The sequence below is a fragment of the Leptopilina heterotoma genome, unplaced genomic scaffold, assembly GCF_015476425.1.
Source record: "Leptopilina heterotoma isolate Lh14 unplaced genomic scaffold, ASM1547642v1 Lhet_645, whole genome shotgun sequence".
Classification (NCBI taxonomy): Eukaryota; Metazoa; Arthropoda; class Insecta; order Hymenoptera; family Figitidae; genus Leptopilina; species Leptopilina heterotoma.
Window position 1 is genome coordinate 1 of NW_025111151.1, and position 20718 is coordinate 20718.

At 30.9% G+C, this 20718-nt stretch overlaps 1 protein-coding gene across 1 annotated transcript; it reads left to right on the forward strand.

Annotated features, from left to right (window-relative positions):
* Window positions 1-14524: 14524 nt before the first annotated feature.
* Window positions 14525-19543, forward strand: LOC122509929. Its single transcript, XM_043624259.1, has 6 exons — window positions 14525-14934; window positions 15072-15208; window positions 15439-15615; window positions 17125-17610; window positions 18664-18859; window positions 19434-19543. Exons 1-6 carry the CDS (start codon window positions 14760-14762, stop codon window positions 19541-19543), a joined length of 1281 nt encoding a protein of 426 aa, XP_043480194.1. The 5' UTR covers window positions 14525-14759.
* Window positions 19544-20718: the final 1175 nt, after the last annotated feature.

Consider the following 20718-nt stretch of genomic DNA (forward strand, 5'->3'; position numbering starts at 1 on the left):
TGATATTCAAATATTCTACTATTTTGATCACAAATTACCCAAAGACTTCAATTATCAAAATCGTACATTTAATGAAAAATACCCAGCCTTTAATTATTATCATAATAAATAAACTATCCCAGGAATTCAATTATTTAAAAGACATTTAATAAAAATTAGTTGCAACACTTTCAATTATTTTTCAAAATAATGATATTCTCACAGGATTATTCAATTACTTGTAATACAATTTAATACAATTATAAATTCTTTATAAAAATTCAATGATTGTCAGAACGTCGACAATTTAATTATTTCTGAAAATAATGGAATTCTTGAATAGAATTTTATTAAAACTTTTTTAAAATTGAATTCCTGCGAAAAAAATTAATTATTTCTGCAAATAATTGAATTTTTGCCAAATTTATAAAAGTAAATGAATTTTTTAGAAGAATTTTATTAAAATTGCGTATTAAAATTTCTATTTATTAAAATAATTGAATTCTTACAAAGAATATTAAAAAAATGTTTAAAAATAATTTAATTTTCCCTGGAATTCAATTAAAATTGTATGTAAATTTTAAAATAATTGAATTTCAGCAAAAATTACATTATTTATGAAAATAATTAAATTCTTGAATGAATTTTATTGAAAGCTTTTTAAATAATTGAACTGCTGTGAAAAATTCAATTTTTCAAAATAATTGAATTTATTTGGAGAATTTTCACAAGATTTTTAAAATAATTGAAATTTTCGAAGAAATCAATTAAAATTTCTATTGAAAATAAGTAAAATCTTGATAAGAATTTTATTATTTATATAAAAATAATTGAATTTTTTACCAAGATTTTTATTATTTATATATTGACTTTTTGCAAAGAATTTTTATTACAATATTATTGAAAATAGTTGAATTCTTCATAAAATTGAATTACTTTCAAAATTTCAGTATAAATTATTAAAAAAAACTCCATTATTTCAAGAATATTGAAATAATTCTTAAAAACAAGACAATTATTTTTAAAAATTTTAATAAAATCTTGCTAAGAATTAGTATATTTTCAGTACAATTTTAATTACATTTTCTCGAAAGAATTCAATTATTAAAAAAAATGATGATATAATTCTTGAAATGAATTCAATTATTTTCAAATTTTTTTATAAATACTTTGCAAAAATGCAATGATTTTCAGTAGATTAATTTTTAAATTTTCAACATTTAAAAAGAGAAATTATTTAAAAAGTATAATAATACAATTTTAAGTAAATTCTTCGAAAAATGTAATTAATTTCAAAAACTTTATTAACATTCTTCGACAGAAATAAATGAACATTATCAATTATTTTTAATAATTTTTGCAAAAGATTCTAGAGAATTTTCAACAAATCCATTTATTTACAATTCAATTTTAGGAAATTTTGATTTTTTGGAAATTATTCAATTAATATTTAGAAAATAAAACCCAGGTGGAAAAATTCGCGTGAGTTTCTCACGTGAGACTCGCGTGAGTATCTCACGTGAGATTCGCGTGAGATTCGCGTGAGTATCACAAAAAATTTGCTTGAGTATCACATGAGTATCTCACCCTACAGACTTACGCGAATTTGTGCCGATATTGCATAGCAATATTGCAAAAATTTCCGAACAATGTACACACAACATTGACTCAACATTAATTATGTTGACGCAACATTGGCAGGTTATCAGGTTAATAAGGAATTTATTAGGCCATGCGGCCTACTTTTGACCTGTATATAAAAATTGTCCAAAATTGGTATAAATAAACACTTATCGTAACGGTTCTTTATGGTGCCCATATAGGTCCTTCTTTTGCCTGGTAGGTAAAAAAGTAGGTCATATTTTGCCTTTGGGAGAGGGGACCATTATAGAATCTTAGGCAGTTATAATATATAAAAGACAAATAATATATAAAGTTAAACTTAAGTCAAATTAGAGCTACAAAATATTGTCGCGCCAGAGTCAGGATTTTAAGGGCCCCTCTTGAGGGCCGTCACGTTACGTCAAATGTAGGTAATGTTGACCTACTTTTTACCCACAGGTCAAAAAGAGGTCCCATCAGAGCTTTTTAAAGGGTCGTTACCATAGGTCAAAATTGAGGTCACATTTGACCTATTTTTTAACCTACATGTAAAAAAGGGTTCCTATGAGGGCTCTCTATGAAGTCAATAAAGTTGGTATAAAATCATCTATTTTCATACCAAATGATTTTATTTCATCTATTTTTTATCATTATTTAATTTTCATGATCTATTTTTACAAAGTTCGATTAACCATGTCAAAATAGTTACGAATAATTAAAAAATAGGAATCCCCATCCATGTCAAAACTCTGGTTTAAAAAACACAAATTTCTTTACCCAGGCCCAACATGGAAAATAGTTATAAGCTATTTAAAAATTGTAGAAATCCTCTTCCATGCCAAAATTCCAGCTTAGAAAACACTGTCTCTCCCGAACACAACCATGGCAAAATAGCTCAAAAATAGTTGTAAACTATGGGGTGAGGGTGAATAAAATTAAACGTGAACTAATAGTGAAATGATATTGAGGATCGAGTTAAAATGAGGGTAAATTAAATGTAAGTGTGAAGTAATAGTGAAAGTGAGAGTAAAATGAAATTTAGGATGGAGTTAAAACAAAAGTGAATTAAATGTAAGTAGGCGTGAAAAGAAAGTGAGGGTGAATTAAATGTAAGTGTGAAGCGATAGTGAAAGTAAGAGTAAAGTGAAATTGAGGATGCAGTTAAAGTTAGGGTAAATAAAATGCGAGTGTGAAGTCAAAATAAGAGTGAGTGTATAGAGAAAGTGAGGGTGAATTAAATGTAAGTGAGTAAAAGTGAGTAAGTAAAGTTGAAGTAAGAATAAGAACGAAGTTAAAGTGATGTTAAATTAAATGTAAGTGAGAAATGATATTAAAAGTGAGAGTAAGTTAAATTAACTTTGGAGTTAAAGTGAGGGTTAATTAAATGTAAGTGTGAAGAAAAAGTGAAGGTGAATTAAATGTAAGTGTGAAGTGATAGTGAAAGTGAGAGTATAGTGAAATTAAGGATGGGTTTAAAGTGAGGGTGAATTAAATGTAAGTGTAATGTTAAAGTAAAATTGAGGATAAAGTTGAAAATGATAGTGAATTAATTGTAAGTGCGAAGTGATAGTAAAAATGAGAATAAAGCGAAATGAGGATGGGTTTAAAGTGAGGGTGAATCAAATGTAAGTGTAAAGTGAAAAAAAGAGTGAGTGTAAAGAGAAAGTTAGGGTGAATTAAATTTAAGAGAGTAAAAGTGAGTGTAGTTCAAGTAAGAATTAGAATCAAGTTAAAGTGAGGGAGAATTAAATGTAAAGGTGAAGTAAAATTGAGAGTGAGTGTGAAGCGAAAGAGAGAGTGAATTAAATGTACGTGAGTAAAGTTCAAGTAAGAATGACAATGAAGTTCAAGTGAAGTACAATTGCGAGTGAACTAAATGTAAGTAAGTGAAGTTGCAGTAAGAATGAGGAATTATATGTAAGTGTGAAGTGAAAAATGAAGTGAGTGTGAGAGAAAGTGAGGTGTGAATTAAATGTAAGGTGAGTGAAGCGAAATTAAATTGAGGGTGAATGAGAGGACAAATATATGTAAGTGTGAAGTGAAAATGAGAGTGAGTGTGAAGAGAAAGTGATGGTGAATTAAATGTAAGTGAGTGAAGTTGTGAAGTGAAAATGAGAGTGAGTGTGGAAAGAAAGTGATGGTGAATAAATGTAAGTGAGTGAAGTTCAAGTAAGAATGGTAAGTAAGTGAAGTGGAAGTAAGAATGAGGACAATGAAATAAATGTAAGTAAGTGAAGTGGAAGTAAGAATGAGGAATGAAATAAATGTAAGTAAGTGAAGTGGAAGTAAAATGAGACGAAATTAAATTGAGGGTGAATTATATGTAAGTGTGAAGTGAAAATGAGAGTGAGTGTGAAGAGAAAGTGCGGGTGAATTCAATGTAAGTGAGTAAAGTTCAAGTAAGAATGGCAATGAAGTTCAAGTGAAGTACAAATGCGAGTGAACTACATGTAAGTAAGTGAAGTGGAAGTAAGAATGAGGACGAAATTAAATTGAGGGTGAATTATATGTAAGTGTGAAGTGAAAATGAGAGTGAGTGTGAAGAGAAAGTGAGGTGAATTAAATGTAAGTGAGTGAAGTTCAAGTAAGAATGGCAATGAAATCAATGTAAGTAAGAAGTGGAAGTAAGAATGAGGACGAAATTAAATTGAGGGTGAATTACATGTAAATGTGAAGTGAAAATGAGAGTGAGTGTGAAGAGAAAGTGCGGGTGATGGTGAATTAAATGTAACTACATGTGAGTGAAGTTCAAGTAAGAATGGCAATGAAATAAATGTAAGTAAGTGAAGTGGAAGTAAGAATGAGGACGAAATTAAATTGAGGGTGAATTATATGTAAGTGTGAAGTGAAAATAAGAGTGAGTGTGAAGAGAAAGTGCAATTCAATGAAGAAATGAGTACAAATGAAGTAAATGCTACATGTAAGTAAGTCAAGTGGAAGTAAGAATGAGGACGAAATTAAATTGAGGGTGAATTATATGTAAGTGTGAAGTGAAAATGAGAGTGAGTGTGAAGAGAAAGTGATGGTGAATTAAATGTAAGTGAGTGAAAGTTCAAGTAAGAATGGCAATGAAATCAATGTAAGTAAGTGAAGTGGAAGTAAGAATGAGGACGAAATTAAATTGAGGGTGAATTATATGTAAATGTGAAGTGAAAATGAGAGTGAGTGTGAAGAGAAAGTGCGGGTGAATTCAATGTAAGTGAGTAAAGTTCAAGTAAGAATGGCAATGAAGTTCAAGTGAAGTACAAATGCGAGTGAACTACATGTAAGTAAGTGAAGTGGAAGTAAGAATGAGGACGAAATTAAATTGAGGGTGAATTATATGTAAATGTGAAGTGAAAATGAGAGTGAGTGTGAAGAGAAAGTGATGGTGAATTAAATGTAAGTGAGTGAAGTTCAAGTAAGAATGGCAATGAAATAATGTAAGTAAGTGAAGTGGAAGTAAGAATGAGGACGAAATGAGGGTGAATTATATGTAATGTGAAGTGAAAATGGAGTGAGTGTGAAGAGAAAGTGCGGGTGAATTCATGTAAGTGAGTAAAGTTCAAGTAAGAATGGCAATGAAGTTCAAGTGATACAAATGCGAGTGAACTACATGTAAGTAAGTGAAGTGGAAGTAAGAATGAGGACGAAATTAAATTGAGGGTGAATTATATGAAGTGTGAAGTGAAAATGTGATGGTGAATTAAATGTAAGTGAGTAAGTTCAAGTAAGAATGGCAATGAAATCAATGAAATTATATGTAAGTGTGAAGTGAAAATGAGAGTGAGTGTGAAGAGAAAGTGATGGTGAATTAAATGTAAGTGAGTAAAGAAGTTCAAGTAAGAATGGCAATGAAATCAATGTAAGTAAGTGAAGTGGAAGTAAGAATGAGGACGAAATTAAATTGAGGGTGAATTATATGTAAATGTGAAGTGAAAATGAGAGTGAGTGTGAAGAGAAAGTGCGGGTGAATCAATGTAAGAGTGTTCAAGTAAGTGGCAATAAGAAGTTGAGGACACATGTAAAAGTTAAGTATGTGAGGGTGAATTATATGTAAGTGAAGTGAAAATGAGAGTGAGTGTGAAGAGAAAGTGATGGTGAATTAAATGTAAGTGAGTGAAGTTCAAGTAAGAATGGCAATGAAATAAATGTAAGTAAGTGAGGGAAGTAAGAATGAGGACGAAATTAAATTGAGGGTGAATTATATGTAAGTGTGAAGTGAAAATGAGAGTGAGTGTGAAGAGAAAGTGCGGGTGAATTCAAATGTAAGTGAGTAAAGTTCAAGTAAGAATGGCAATGAAATCAATGTAAGTAAGTAAGAAGTGGAAGTAAGAATGAGGACGAAATTAAATTGAGGGTGAATTATATGTAAGTGTGAAGTGAAAATGAGAGTGAGTGTGAAGAGAAAGTGATGGTGAATTAAATGTAAGTGAGTGAAAGTTCAAGTAAGAATGGCAATGAAATCAATGTAAGTAAGTGAAGTGGAAGTAAGAATGAGGACGAAATTAAATTGAGGGTGAATTATATGTAATGTGAAGTGAAAATGAGAGTGAGTGTGAAGAGAAAGTGAGGTGAATTCAATGTAAGTGAGTGAAGTTCAAGTAAGAATGGCAATGAAATAAATGTAAGTAAGTGAAGTGGAAGTAAGAATGAGGACGAAATTAAATTGAGGGTGAATTATATGTAAGTGTGAAGTGAAAATGAGAGTGAGTGTGAAGAGAAAGTGATGGTGAATTAAATGTAAGTGAGTGAAGTTCAAGTAAGAATGGCAATGAAATGAACAATTAATGTAAGTAAGTGAAGTGGAAGTAAGAATGAGGACGAAATTAAATTGAGGGTGAATTATATGTAAGTGTGAAGTGAAAATGAGAGTGAGTGTGAAGAGAAAGTGCGGGTGAATTAAATGTAAGTGAGTGAAAGTTCAAGTAAGAATGGCAATGAAGTACAAGTCAAATGTAAGTAAGTGAAGTGGAAGTAAGAATGAGGACGAAATTAAATTGAGGGTGAATTATATGTAAATGTGAAGTGAAAATGAGAGTGAGTGTGAAGAGAAAGTGATGGTGAATTAAATGTAAGTGAGTGAAGTTCAAGTAAGAATGGCAATGAAATAAATGTAAGTAAGTGAAGTGGAAGTAAGAATGAGGACGAAATTAAATTGAGGGTGAATTATATGTAAATGTGAAGTGAAAATGAGAGTGAGTGTGAAGAGAAAGTGATGGTGAATTAAATGTAAGTGAGTGAAGTTCAAGTAAGAATGGCAATGAAATAAATGTAAGTAAGTGAAGTGGAAGTAAGAATGAGGACGAAATTAAATTGAGGGTGAATTATATGTAAATGTGAAGTGAAAATGAGAGTGAGTGTGAAGAGAAAGTGATGGTGAATTAAATGTAAGTGAGTGAAGTTCAAGTAAGAATGGCAATGAAATAAATGTAAGTAAGTGAAGTGGAAGTAAGAATGAGGACGAAATTAAATTGAGGGTGAATTATATGTAAGTGTGAAGTGAAAATGAGAGTGAGTGTGAAGAGAAAGTGATGGTGAATTAAATGTAAGTGAGAGTGAAGTTCAAGTTAGAATGGCAATGAAATAAATGTAAGTAAGTGAAGTGGAAGTAGAATGAGGACGAAATTAAATTGAGGGTGAATTATATGTAAATGTGAAGTGAAAATGAGAGTGAGTGTGAAGAGAAAGTGATGGTGAATTAAATGTAAGTGAGTGAAGTTCAAGTAAGAATGGCAATGAAATAAATGTAAGTAAGTGAAGTGGAAGTAAGAATGAGGACGAAATTAAATTGAGGGTGAATTATATGTAAGTGTGAAGTGAAATGAGAGTGAGTGTGAAGAGAAGTGCGGGTGAATTCAATGTAGTGAGTAAAGTTCAAGTAAGAATGGCAATGAAGTTCAAGTGAAGTACAAATGCGAGTGAACTACATGTAAGTAAGTGAAGTGGAAGTAAGAATGAGGACGAAATTAAATTGAGGGTGAATTATATGTAAATGTGAAGTGAAAATGAGAGTGAGTGTGAAGAGAAAGTGAGGGTGAATTAAATGTAAGTGAGTGAAGTTCAAGTAAGAATGACAATGAAGTTCAAGTGAGGGAGAATTGAATGTAAAGAAGTAAAAATTGAAAGTGAGTGTGAATTGAAAGTGAGGGTAAAGTGCAATTGCGAGTGAACTAAATGTAAGTAAGTGAAGTCGAAGTAAGAATGAGGATGAAGGTAAAGTGAGGGTGAATTAAATGTAAGTAAAATTAAAGAAAATGTTAGATTAAGTGAGTTCGCGCAATATTGTCAGACAATATTTAGCTAAAATGTTGTGCTATTATGGTTCTTTAAAGAAGTTAAGCTAAAAATGTAAAAGCCCTGCTAAGGAATAATAAAACTGTTATTTATACGCTTAAAAATGATAAATTTATTAAACAAAGTAGTTACAGCAGTCTGTTTTTTAGGTTTTTTGTTTCAAAAATAGTCAAAATAAACTTAGATAAACTTGACTTTTAAAATTATTAATTTATTAGCATACGCACAACAATAACAGTTTCGAAACCTTTTTAATAACGAATAAATTTACGTAGTACAAATACTTTCTATTATGTTCCATTTCATTTGGGAGAAAGCTTACATAATTCTTATAAAAACGAGTTTTCCACTTATTGTGCTACAGGTAGAGCATGTATACAACAGGAATTTCGAACCGGAATGAAAATGTCGTTAAAAACGCAGATCAAGCTCTGAGTTATTGATTTGCAGCTGTGGATTATAATCAAATGAACGTAAAAAGCTCTTGAACCATTGCATAAATAACATTGTCAATTTTTATGAAGAATTTTATGTTGCCGAAATTTTGACGATTGTTCCAGTGAATACAATAGTTAACTCGTTTTGTTTCTTTAGCGTAAAGAATGGAAGTATACTTTTGATTTTTTACTTTATATCTTCGATAAATTGATTTGACTTATTTTTCAGTTGATCTTCTGAATATCCGGTAGCATTTCTTAAGGCAGCAAGATGTGTTTCCATTAATTCAAAATCTACTTTAGCTCCAAGTGTAGTTCCAATAGAGTCGTTATCTTTAAGTCGTAAATCCATTAAATTTTCAATGAACCTGAGAGCATTTCGAAAATTCATAGTATTTGCTAACTCCACTTCTAAATTTTTCGTTTCCATGTGCCATACGTACAAGATATCCATTTCCATCTTCAAACGGGAAAGCCGACCAAGACCACAAAGGTCCCCACATTTTGACGTGTCTAGCCAGGTGCAATAGCTGATGAACATTATAAGTACATTTTTCAATTCCGTACAAGTCTTCAACTTGATCTACGAACAAATACAAATATGTGTCGGCTAAGTTAATCTTTTCACTGTTGATCTCTGATTGTAACAGAATGTGAATAGCTCTTACAAGCAGCAAGAAATGGTCATAATATTTTTTTTCCAGTTTATTTTTCAGAAGAATCGGTCCATAGAAAAGAAGAAAGGCTCTTAATTCTGAAGCTTTCCAGTGTTTTATAACTTCTAGCGATCTTGGCGTCCGCGTAACATTATCCTCAGGTTTAATATCAGACATAAGTAAGTTAATTTCTTCCTTTGTTTTTGGGCTGATGTAAAAAGCTTTATCTTTATTACTTGTATTGAACCAAAGAAACAGTAACATTTTCATAACGCCCAAAAGTACAGCGTGCATATAGTCTGGCACGAATCCTTTTGATGGGTCAAATGTGGAATGAGAAATGTAATCGACGGCCCTTTTATACCTTTTACGTGCTCCTTGCCAGTGAAAATCGCTTTCGTTGCCTGGTTCAATATTCTTTGTTTAGTTCTTAGCGTATATTCCTTATCACTGTTTGGAAAAAACTCGTTTACACCCTCTGCCTCTTCCTCTTTGATAATTCTCACCAGGATGCTCACAAGTAGGGCAACTGCATTCACCATTATACTGCATTGTATCCATACCAGCAGCTTTAGCTGGAGCATCCAATGTAGCAACTGGAGCAATCACCTTACTAGTTACAGTTTCACCTGTTTCCTTATTTTTCCAATTAACTCCATTTTCATACATTTGCCTGTTTCTTCAACAAATGGTTTAAGAAATGATGACATCTCCGGTTTATGCTTGGACTTCTTGTTACTGTAGTATAAAGCAGAAAGAATTTGAAACCTTCTTCTATACCTTGGGTGGACATTTACAATTTGCGCTTGTAAAGCCCAAAGTTGTCCAGTGTCATTATCCGTCGGGATCCCGTCAGCGTTCCAAATTAAACATAAATCATACTTCCCCATAATACTGTGGCTTTCAAATGCTTGAACTCATGACCAGAAGTTATATCGTAAATAATGTGATCTAGTTGCTGAGAATTGCACTCTTCTTCATATTCATCTATGAAACGTTTCAGATTCCCGACTTCGAATGCATCCTGTATGGCAGTTGTGATACTAAATTGCATAATCAAACCATTTAAATCGGAGTTCGAACAAACGTTGCAGGTTGTGTTTCGTGGGATTAGATCCAATTTACCTATATAATTAAAACATACATCACAGATCCTGTGTCTGATGAATGTTTCAGAGAACGAATGAGGCATTAATTGATTTATAATTTTTAAAACAAAATATCTCGACTTCGGGAAATTACTGGCTCCTGGTGGCAATGTAGATACAATAAGTTGTATTGTCTTGTCCAAAATTTGTTTTGTTTCCTGCACTGGAAATATGAATATCCAGTATTTGGCGTAAAACATCCCCATTTGACGTGTCTGTTCCTTCATACAGTGGTAAAAATAGCCATTCACTTGTAAATTCTTTATCTTCGTCGGTGCTAATTTCAAATTCCGAAAGAACAGAATTTGCAAAAGTATTAGAAATGATTGATACACTTGAAGAAACATTAGACAGATCATTCATCCCGGAAAGTGATTCAAATTACTAATAGACACATTTGCGTTATCGGATAATGGTTGACTATTCGAAGCGGTAGAATCAATCGAAGCAAGAGACAAAATAGCTTCTTGTAAAGCAGCGCTACTATTTGAGCCGGATCTCGATGGTGATAATAAGAGTGAATTAATACTAGTCGAAGCAGGAGAACTAACTAAGACATCCGATGTTGACAAATCATCAATTTCTACAGAAGCTCTATTACTTGAGTTTAATGTCAACGACAATGATGAGGTTGAAAGTTGACCAGTCGAAGAATTGTCAGCTAAATTATCCGATGTTGTTGACCAACTATCTTCTGTGAAACCAGAGCCATTGTCGGGATCCTATAAAAGAAAATGTTTACAGACATATAGTAATCCCAGAAATCAATGTAGCTGCAACTTATACCCAATCATCAGCACACACTTTATTTTTCAACATTTTATGTTGGTTTTACGCAAAAAAATATTACACTTTAAAATTGATTGTCCAAAATACAATGGGTGTTGATAATTGTGTGCTAGTTGGAGCTTCTTTAATAACTATTGCTCTACTTAAAAATATCTTGGTATTTTGATGTTGATGTTTTTGTTAAAACCCCCAAGCAGAAAATCTATTATATTGCGGTACTGACCATCGGATTTTTATTTCCCCAACACTAGCTCGCCAATATTTGGTTCGTTCATACTGGGATGCTATTCTGTAACTTCACTTTACTCTAAATCCACTTCCATTTCACACACACTCTCATTTTCATATCCACATCACCCTTAATTTTATTTCACTCTCAGTTTCGCTTAACACTCACTCTCTCACTTCATCTTTACTTTCATATACATTTTACCCTTTTAATATTTAATTAGTTTCACATTCACTCGTTTTTAGTTCAGAATTATTCTTACTTAGCCAGAACTTTCACTCTCAATTTCACTCACTCACTCACACACCACACCACGTTTTTTTACACATTCTTCACTTTACCCTCACTGCACACTTACAGACTATTACTCTAGCACCACCCTGACTTTCTTACTCACTCTCATTTGAATTATGGGGAAGGAAAAGTAAGGGTAAAGTGAGGGTAAAGTGATAGTGAGCAACAGTCATTTGAAGTTTGAGTGAAAGAGTAAGTTTAGAGAATTAAGAGTGAAAGTGAATGTGAAATGAGTGTGAAAGTTAGGGTGAAGCGAGAGTGAAAGTGTAAGTGAGAATGAAGTAACAGTGAACCAAACTCATTTAAAGTTTGAGTAATAGAGGAAGTAAGTGATGCGAGTAAGTGTAAGTTATTTAAAGATAGAGTATGACACTAAGTTTGAGAAATCGAGAGTTATAGCGAGTGAAATGAGAGTGAGAGGGAAAGTAAGGATAAAGCGAGAGTGAAAGTGTAAGTGAGAATGAGGTAACAGTCTAGGTAAAGTGATAGTGAGCAAATGTCATTTGCAGTTTGAGTGAAAGAGAAAGTAAGAGTGAAGCGAGAGGGAAGCTGAGTCAGAGTGAAGTAAAATTGAGAGTAAATGTATGTTACTTGAATTTAGAGTAAGAGAGTAAGTTTGGGAAATCAAGAGTAAAAGTATGTAAGTAATGAGAGTGAGAGTGAATGTAAGGGTGAAGCGAGAGTGGAAGTGTAAGTGAGAATGAAGTAACAGTAAGGGTGAAGTGATAGAGATAAAAAAACATTTAAAGTTTGAGTGATGCGGGAGAGAAAGTGAGAGTCAGAGTGAAGTAAAAATGAGAGTAAGTGTAAGTTATTTGAAGAAAGAGTGAGAGCGTAAGCTTTGGGACTCGAGAGTTATAGTGAGTGAAATGAGAGTGAATGTGTGAGTAAGAATGAAGTAAAAGTGAGGGTAAAGTGAGAGTGAGCAAAATTTATTTGAAGTTAGAATAAGAATGTAAGAGAGTAAGGGTGAAATAAAAGTGATGTGAAAGACATTTGAAATTAAGAGTGAGAGTAGGAGAAAGTAAGGGTGAAGGTGAGAGTGAGGGAGAGAGTAAAGGGAAATAGAAAAAGAAGTGAGTGAAAGATAAAGTAAGAGTGTTGCGATCGGGAAAGTGTGAGTCAGTGTGAAGTAAAAATGAGTGTAATTGTAAATTATTTGAAGTTGTTGAGTATGTTTAGAGAATCGAAAGTGATAGTGTGTGAAATGAGAGTGAAAGTAAGGATAAAGCGAAAGTGAAAGTGTGAGTGAGAATGAGGTGACAGTCTAGGTAAAGTAATAGTGAGCAAATAGCATTTGTAGTTTGAGTGAAAGTGAAAGTAATGTGATGCGAAAGGAAAACTGTGAGACAGAGTGAAGTAAAATTGAGAGTAAGTGTATGTTATTTTAATTTAGAGTAACAGAGTAAGTTTGGGGAATCAAGAGGGAAAGTATGTGAGGAATGAGAGTGAGAGTGAATGAAAGGGTGAAGCGAGAGTGGAAGTGTAAGTGAGAATGAAATAAGAGTAAGGGTGAAGTGATAGAGATAAAAAATCATTTAAAGTTTGAGTGATGCGAGAGAGAAAGTGTGAGTCAGAGAGAAGTAAAAATGAGAGTAAGTGTAAGTTATTTGAAGAAAAAGTGAGAAAGTAAGCTTAGGGACTCGAGAGTTAAAGTGCGTGTGAAATAAGAATGAATGTGTGTGTAAGAATTAAGTAAAAGTGAGGGTAAAGTAAGAGTGAGCAAAATTTATTTTGAAGTTAGAATAAGAATGTGAGAGAGTAAGGGTAAAATAAAAGTGATGTGAAAGCCATTTGAAGTTAAGAGTGAGAGTAGTAGAAAGTAAGGCTGAAGGTGAGAGTGAGGAAGAAAGTAAGGGGAATAGGAAATGAAATAAGTGAAAGTTATTTAAAGCTAGTGTGTGAATGAGAGAAAAAGTTAACTTGAAACGTATGTGAAATTATGAGTGAAAGGAAAGGAAGAGTAAGGGTGAGGGTATAAAATAAGAGTGATATGAAAGTCATTTGATTTGAAAGTGCGGGTGAATCGAGAGTGAAAGTGATTGTGAAATAAGAGTGTTTCTAACTCCATTTGAAGGTTAAAATGACATTGAGAGAGAAAGTAAGTGATAAGCGAGAATGATAGTGAGGGGAAGTGAGAGTGAAAGTGAAAATGATGTTATCGTCAGGGTGAAATGAGAGGGATAATGTGAGTTAGTGAAAGTGTGAGTGAAATAAGAGTGAGATGAGGGTTAAATAAGAGTGAGACATAGTGAGGCTGAAATAAAAGTCAGTGTGATTTACAGAATAGCATCCCTGTTCAAGAATCTTCATAGTCGATAAAGAAAGTCCCGTTGTTTGAATAATTATTATTATTATTGATAACAATAATAATATTTTTGAGTTATTGTGAGAGTGGACTCTCAGAATTAAAAATAATATTACTGATTTCGCTGATACTTCGCTTTTAATGAGTGAATGTGATTAAGAATTTATGAAAAATAGTAGCTTCTTGTTTATTTTGCATTGCGACAAGGAGCGAAAAATTATTTAGATTTTAAAAAAATTATTTATAATCAATGAAAATTGATTATAAATTGTATTGTTAATCACATATTATACATATAAAGCATAAAATTACTTACTTCGTCTATAAAGTCCGCATCTTCGTTTTCATCCATGCTTATTTTTGACGGTCTACGTGGATGCAAATCAGTTCCGGAGTTCTTATCCTAAAATTTGTATTAGAACTAAATTATTTTCGTACATAATTAAGTAGTAAGAAGTGTTTGATTTTTATTATTTTTTCCATTTAGGAATAATAACCATAAAAAGAAATTTATTAAAATTTAATTAATTTATTTACTTTTATTTTAATCAAAAAATTTGTTCGTTCCTTTTAATAATAATAATAATAATAATAATAATAATAATAATAATAATAATAATAATAATAATAATAATAATAATAATAATAATATAAATAATAATAATAATAATAATATCAAAAATAATAATTAATAGTAGTATGATATTTGGCCTCTATGACAAGAATGATCAAAAATTTTATTCTCAAATAATGTAACTATTTAAATTTATAAAAACTAATAATTATAAATTTGTTGCTTATACTTACAATATAAATTATTTACACGTTGGTCTAAAAGTTTTCCACTGATTTATAACAAAGAGAATAAATTTTACTTTGAAGAAGATTCAAATTAAAATCCGTAATCACTTGAACGTTGTTAACATAACGTTTAATTGGTAACCAAGGAAACCAAGGTAACCAAGTGTTTTGTTGTATGTTGTCAAAGATAAAGTTGACATTTTCCAATTTCTTTTTTCGGTCTTTTATTACTTGGTAAAAATGGAACAATATTTATTGGAAGGCGATGGTTATTTTACCATAATTGAAAAAAGTTCAATTGCTGTTGATGAGAATGAAATAGTGGAGTTAAAGGTTGGATCAACTATCAATTATTTGTGGCCAGAGCGTGCACGACACAAAAAAAAGTATTCTGGGAAAATAGTTGGAATCTCAAGTAAGTATTATTTATCTGTTAAAAATCAAACTTCAATTTAATTCCCTGAAATTATATACTATAATTTTTAAGGTTAAAGTCACAATCGTTCACTCATGAAATTTGTAGTTAAGAAATGTTTTCATTGTTTATTTCAGCTAATGAAGCAGATTTGCTAAAATTAAAAACTCAAAAATTACAAGAAGCAACAAGAAGTTTAAAAAGAAAAAGAAACGAAAAATCCACAACAAGCTGTAAAAAAAATCAAGCACTGTCAGATGACAATCCTCAGAAGGTATTTTTATTAATATTATGATTATTACTAGTTTTGATATTGCAATTAAACAAATCTCCATTTTATTATTTCAACGATTCTTTTCTATTATTAAAAATTGTTTTAAATTTTGTTGATACTCATCATAAGTTCATTATTTCTAATAAGAAAGGTGATAAAAAAATTTTATTTTACTGAATTTTATAAGATTATAAAAGAAATTCTAAGTAATTATTAAATATGATTTTCAGAAAATAAATCAGAAACTTCTGCGCAAAGAAGCAAACATTTCTAGTGCAAAGGAGATATTGAAAACTTTGGATATGGATACTTTGGAATGCTCTACATTATCTTATGCACTAAACAATATTAATATTGCTTTACGTTTAGCAAAAGATATAACACCTACCTTGGAAAAAGCTAAAAAGGTAATAAGTATTAATTTTTACTACTCTACAAATCTGAAATAGTACAAGTTCGATCAATTTTTTACATGGTTCAATAATTTACTAAATGATTTAGCACTTTATTTATTATTTATATTTTATTTTAAGCAATTTTTAAAAGTTGATAAATCTATTTTTCAAAAAAATTGACATAAACACATATTCCAAATATTAAAGTCCTTAGAAATAAGTTTATCACTGTCCAATTTAAGGAAGTGAAATTTATTACCAAAGAATTTACAATTTAAAAAATATTTTGGCCTAACCTTGATGATATTTAATTTAAATTTTTTTATTTGAAAAAATTACCAAAACGTTTGAATTTCCTTATTGAAATAGACTTTAATTACAAACAGAGCGTTTTAAATAGAAAAAATATTTAAAAATGAATAATTTATTACAATTTTTCTACATTATCGTTAATTTTAATGGATATGTGAAATTTTTTTGTATGGAAATTGACACGGAAATTCTATTGACAATTTCTTAAAAATTTTCGGCCGAATTTCCTTACGAACTGCGTGGGAAATTCAATCAAATTACGAACGAATTTATTTTGAAAATTTTTTTTTAATTCTGCTCGGAAATTCGTATAGAATTCCGCACGTAATATCAGCTAAAAATTTCCTCAAAAGTTTTTAGCGAAATTTCCATACGAAATTCGTGTGAAATTTGAGCGAATTACGAACGGATTTATTTTGGAAATTTTTTATAAAATTCTGCTGGGAAATTCGTATGGAATTCCGCACGAAATGGAAGCCAAAAATTTGTTCAAAAATTTTCGGCGAAATTCCCATACGAAATTCGCATGATATTCGAACGAATTACGAATCGATTTCTTTTGGAAAATTTTTATAAAATTTCTGCTTAGAAATTCGTATGAAATTCCGCATGAAATGGCAACTAAAAATTCCTTCAAAAATTTTCGGCGGAATTTCCGTACGAATTTCCGAGCAGAATTTTATAAAAAATTTTCCAAAATAAATCCGTTCGTAATTCGCTCGAATTTCAGCCGAAAACTTTTGAGGAACTTTTTAGCTTTCATTTCGTGCGGAATTCCATACGAATTTGATAGGAATTCTGTACGAATCTGGCCGGATTTCTGAACAAAATTTGTAAAAAAAATCGTACGAATTTCGTAAGAATTATTTTTACCTGGGAATATAGAAGCTATTTAAAAAAACTAATTTAAATAGCAAGATAATTCTATATTTATGTTTTTGAGTATACATTAAAATTATAAATAAACTATATCATTGTTATACATTTTATATAAGTATACTTCAAAAGTAGAATTATAAAAAATTTTTAACGAGAAATAAAAATGTACCTAACCTAAAATTAACTTTCAACATTTGCTTAATTTTTGAATATTGACAAAATTTGTAACGAATTTTTCAATAATTTTTTATAAATTTATTAGATTGAAGTTATTAATAATACGTACAATTTTAATTTTGTTATAATATTAAAATATAAAAATTGTTTCAGTCATTAGAAGATTTCCTGTCAGATCAAAGTTCGGAGCTAATTCATCTTGATACCGGTGAAACGTCGACTTTCGTCATTCATGGACAACCTTCTTCTTCGAATCAAATACAGTATGATCCTTCGACTGAAAATCTGCCACGACCTGTCTTTGAAGGGCAGACATCTTCTTCGAATCGAAAACAAGATGATCCTTCGACTGAAAAAATGCCACGACCTGTCAATGAAGGGCAGTCATCTTCTTCGAATCAAAAACAAGATGATCCTACGACTGAAAATCAGCTTCGTCCTTTTATTGAGGGTCAACTTTCTTCTTTGACTGAATATCATTCTACGATTGAAGAACCACCTTCTAATTCTTTAAGACCGACTTTGGACAACCATTCTGAAGATAACATTTTAGAAACGGAAGATGATATTGACCCGAACGCAGTTAATAACACAGACTTAAATATTTTTTTATTTACAAAGCAGACTGCAAATGATCAGGTAATATAGTGCATAATAGATTTAGCAAGAAGTCTTGCGTATAGATATTTTCATTTCTCTTTTCGTTTTTTCTTTTCGTTTATTTTTCTTCTACCTTCTTTATTTGCTTGTTTTCTTCTTTTGCTTGGTTCATTTCCTTCCACCTTAATTTTTTTTCTTCAGTCTTATCAATTCCTATCCTTTATCCTCTTTTATCTTTGTCCTCTTTATTTTTTCCACCATTTTTTTAATTTTCTTTCCTCCACTATTCCCCGTGTAGAAATTTCCCTACTTCGCCTTACTTGAAAAGGGGCGCTGATGAGGAATTAGTAAAGTCAACCACACTAGAAATTTCTAGATAGGTGATAATCGGGCACTGACTAGAATGCCCTCTTTTTCAGATAGGGAAATCTAACTGGATCTATTTATGTCCCTTTTAAATATTTCAATCAGGCCCTGGCTAGAATGCCTCTAGTTGAATTCACACATTCTGATATTCTACTCAGGCACTGACAAGGCGATCTAGTTAGAACCTGTCTATTTTTCCACATCATCACCTGATAATCCAAGCGTGACGAAATTAGACATGTCCTGACGAATTTTCCTAGTTTGCGTCTCACTTTCGAAAGGGCATCTATTCAGGGCCTTATTAAAGCCTATTTTTAATTTCTACACGGGTCTTTATTCCATTTTTTCTCTCCTATCTTGCATTTTCTTCCTTCGCACTGTCAACTTCAATTTTCTCTTGTTTCTCTTCTATCGCTCTTTTCTCTCCTTTTATGTCTCTTCAATGTTCTACTTTTTTCTTCCCTTCTGCTATTCTCTGTTAAACCTTCTCTGTTCTCTATTCATACTTCTCGTTTTTTATACCTATCTCTTTTTGTCTCTCTAAATTCAAAAACATAAGAAATAATGTCTTTAAAAAACCTTAAATTTCTTAAAATTCGCAATTAGACTAGTACTGTAATTCATTTATAAAAAATTCACTACAAAAACTGAACTCTCTTATTAAACCATTATGCCATAAATTTTTTAAGTGTAATAGTTCCATAATTAATTAAAATCAAATTTTAGGCTGTCGAATTATATCCAGAGAGTGACCTTTACATAGACAAAACTGCTTTCAATGATGCAAAGAAAAAATCAACTTCCCAAGCAATATTATGTAGATTTCTTTTAATTTCTACAATTAAAGAAGAGGTTCTATTATCTAAAAGTTTGTCAAAAGAAGAAAAGGACCAGAAACAAGATGCAGTTAATAAAATTTTAAGTAAGTTTCTTATGTGATCTAGGGATCCCTTTTTAGATCTAATTCACCTTCTTTTCCTTTATCCCCCCTTATTATTATAATAATAATTTATTTATTATTATTTATTTTTTATTTATTTATTTATTTATTTCCCCTTATTATTTTTTCGCTATAGTATCAAAAGCACATAAAATATTATACTTTTCTCCTTTTACAAATAAATATTCTATTTTCCACTATTATGTCAGTTACTACCAGGATTTCCGGAAGTTTTTAGTAAATTTCCTCAACTTATCGAAATGTCCCTCTTCTAGTAAATTTTCCAGCAAGTGTGACAATCACAAAACTATTACGCATTTTACTTTTTACTTTCCGCAATTTACTTTACACATTTTCCATTCCATTTTTTTCAGATTCCACATTCCACTTTCCTTATTCCGCTTCCTACATTTCTCATTCTGCATTGCTCTTTTTACATTTCGCATTCTACTTTCACTTTCCGCATTACACTTATCACCTTCCACTTTTTACATTTCGCATAATACTTTTCACTTTCATTTAATATAATTTCATAAATTAAACCAATTTTTTACAGAATACTCTCGCTCGTTTGCCAAAAGAGTGAACTGGAAACCCGTAGATGACCAGATTATTAAATCAAGCATTCGCAGTAAAATTCGCGAGATGAGAAACAAAATGAATTGAAAATGTTTGTGTTTTACTCTAAAAATTGTGTTCAAAATGTTTGGATTTTCAAATTAAAATAGTTTTTTGACATGTTGATTTTAGTGATATTTTTGCTATTTTTATTCTCTATTCTGCAAGATATGCATTAAAAAATATGAATCACTTTTCCTTTCAATTGTTCCTTAATAAAAATTATGTGATTTATTTCTTAAAACACAAAATTACGCATTTATAAAACTGTCTTTGATTTATTGCATTTAGAGTACCTACGACTCACGTTTTCATATATATTACATTCACATATTTACATAGAATCAGTAGACATGGTTAAAAATTCTTGCGCATTCCATACAGAGGGATGTAGAAAATTGAACTGTTAAAAAGACAAGACCGGCAAAATTTGGCAATAGATTATAGCTAATTTTTTGTTAATGATTTTCATAGTTTGAAGTCAAATCCCTTAAGAATTGGCAGGAATAAATTTCTACATAGAAGATTACATTGGTACTTTGTTGTTAAAATATTTTACATTTTGAGTTCAACTTCTTTATAAATAAGTCAACCAGAAAGTATCTCAACATTAGACGAATAATATTATCTCAAAGAAGGCATCCTGCAACGACCTGAACATCAATTAGAAAACTGGGTGTTCCCATGGAGAAATTTCCCTACTTTGCACCGTTTAAAACTGGGTTTTAGCAAGGACCAAACTTGCGCGATTTTGTTTTTGTTGATTTTTGTATTATGAGGTTAACTTTTCTCAAAAAATTGACCGGAAATGACAAGAACATCTGTGTGAAAACTTTCTTTTTGACCATTTTTAGGTTAACTTCACAAAAATCGATAAAATAAAATTATCTGAACATCACTTTTCCGAAGAAGCCAACCAGAGAAACCCCGTTTTGTTGTAATCTTTCCCAAACAAGTTGATGACTATTCTTTAATGACTTATTGATCCCTAAGGAAGGGGTTTAAAAAAGCTATATTAAATTTTATTTTTAGGATGGTATATTTTATTTTACAGATTTTGTAAATCATTCCTACAAATCCGCATTAGGGAAAATGTAACCTACTTTTTTACCTACCAGGTAAAAGAAGGACCTATAAGGGCACCATAAAGAACCGTTACGATAAGTGTTTATTTATACCAATTTTGGACAATTTTTACATACAGGGGGTCGATTCTGTAACTA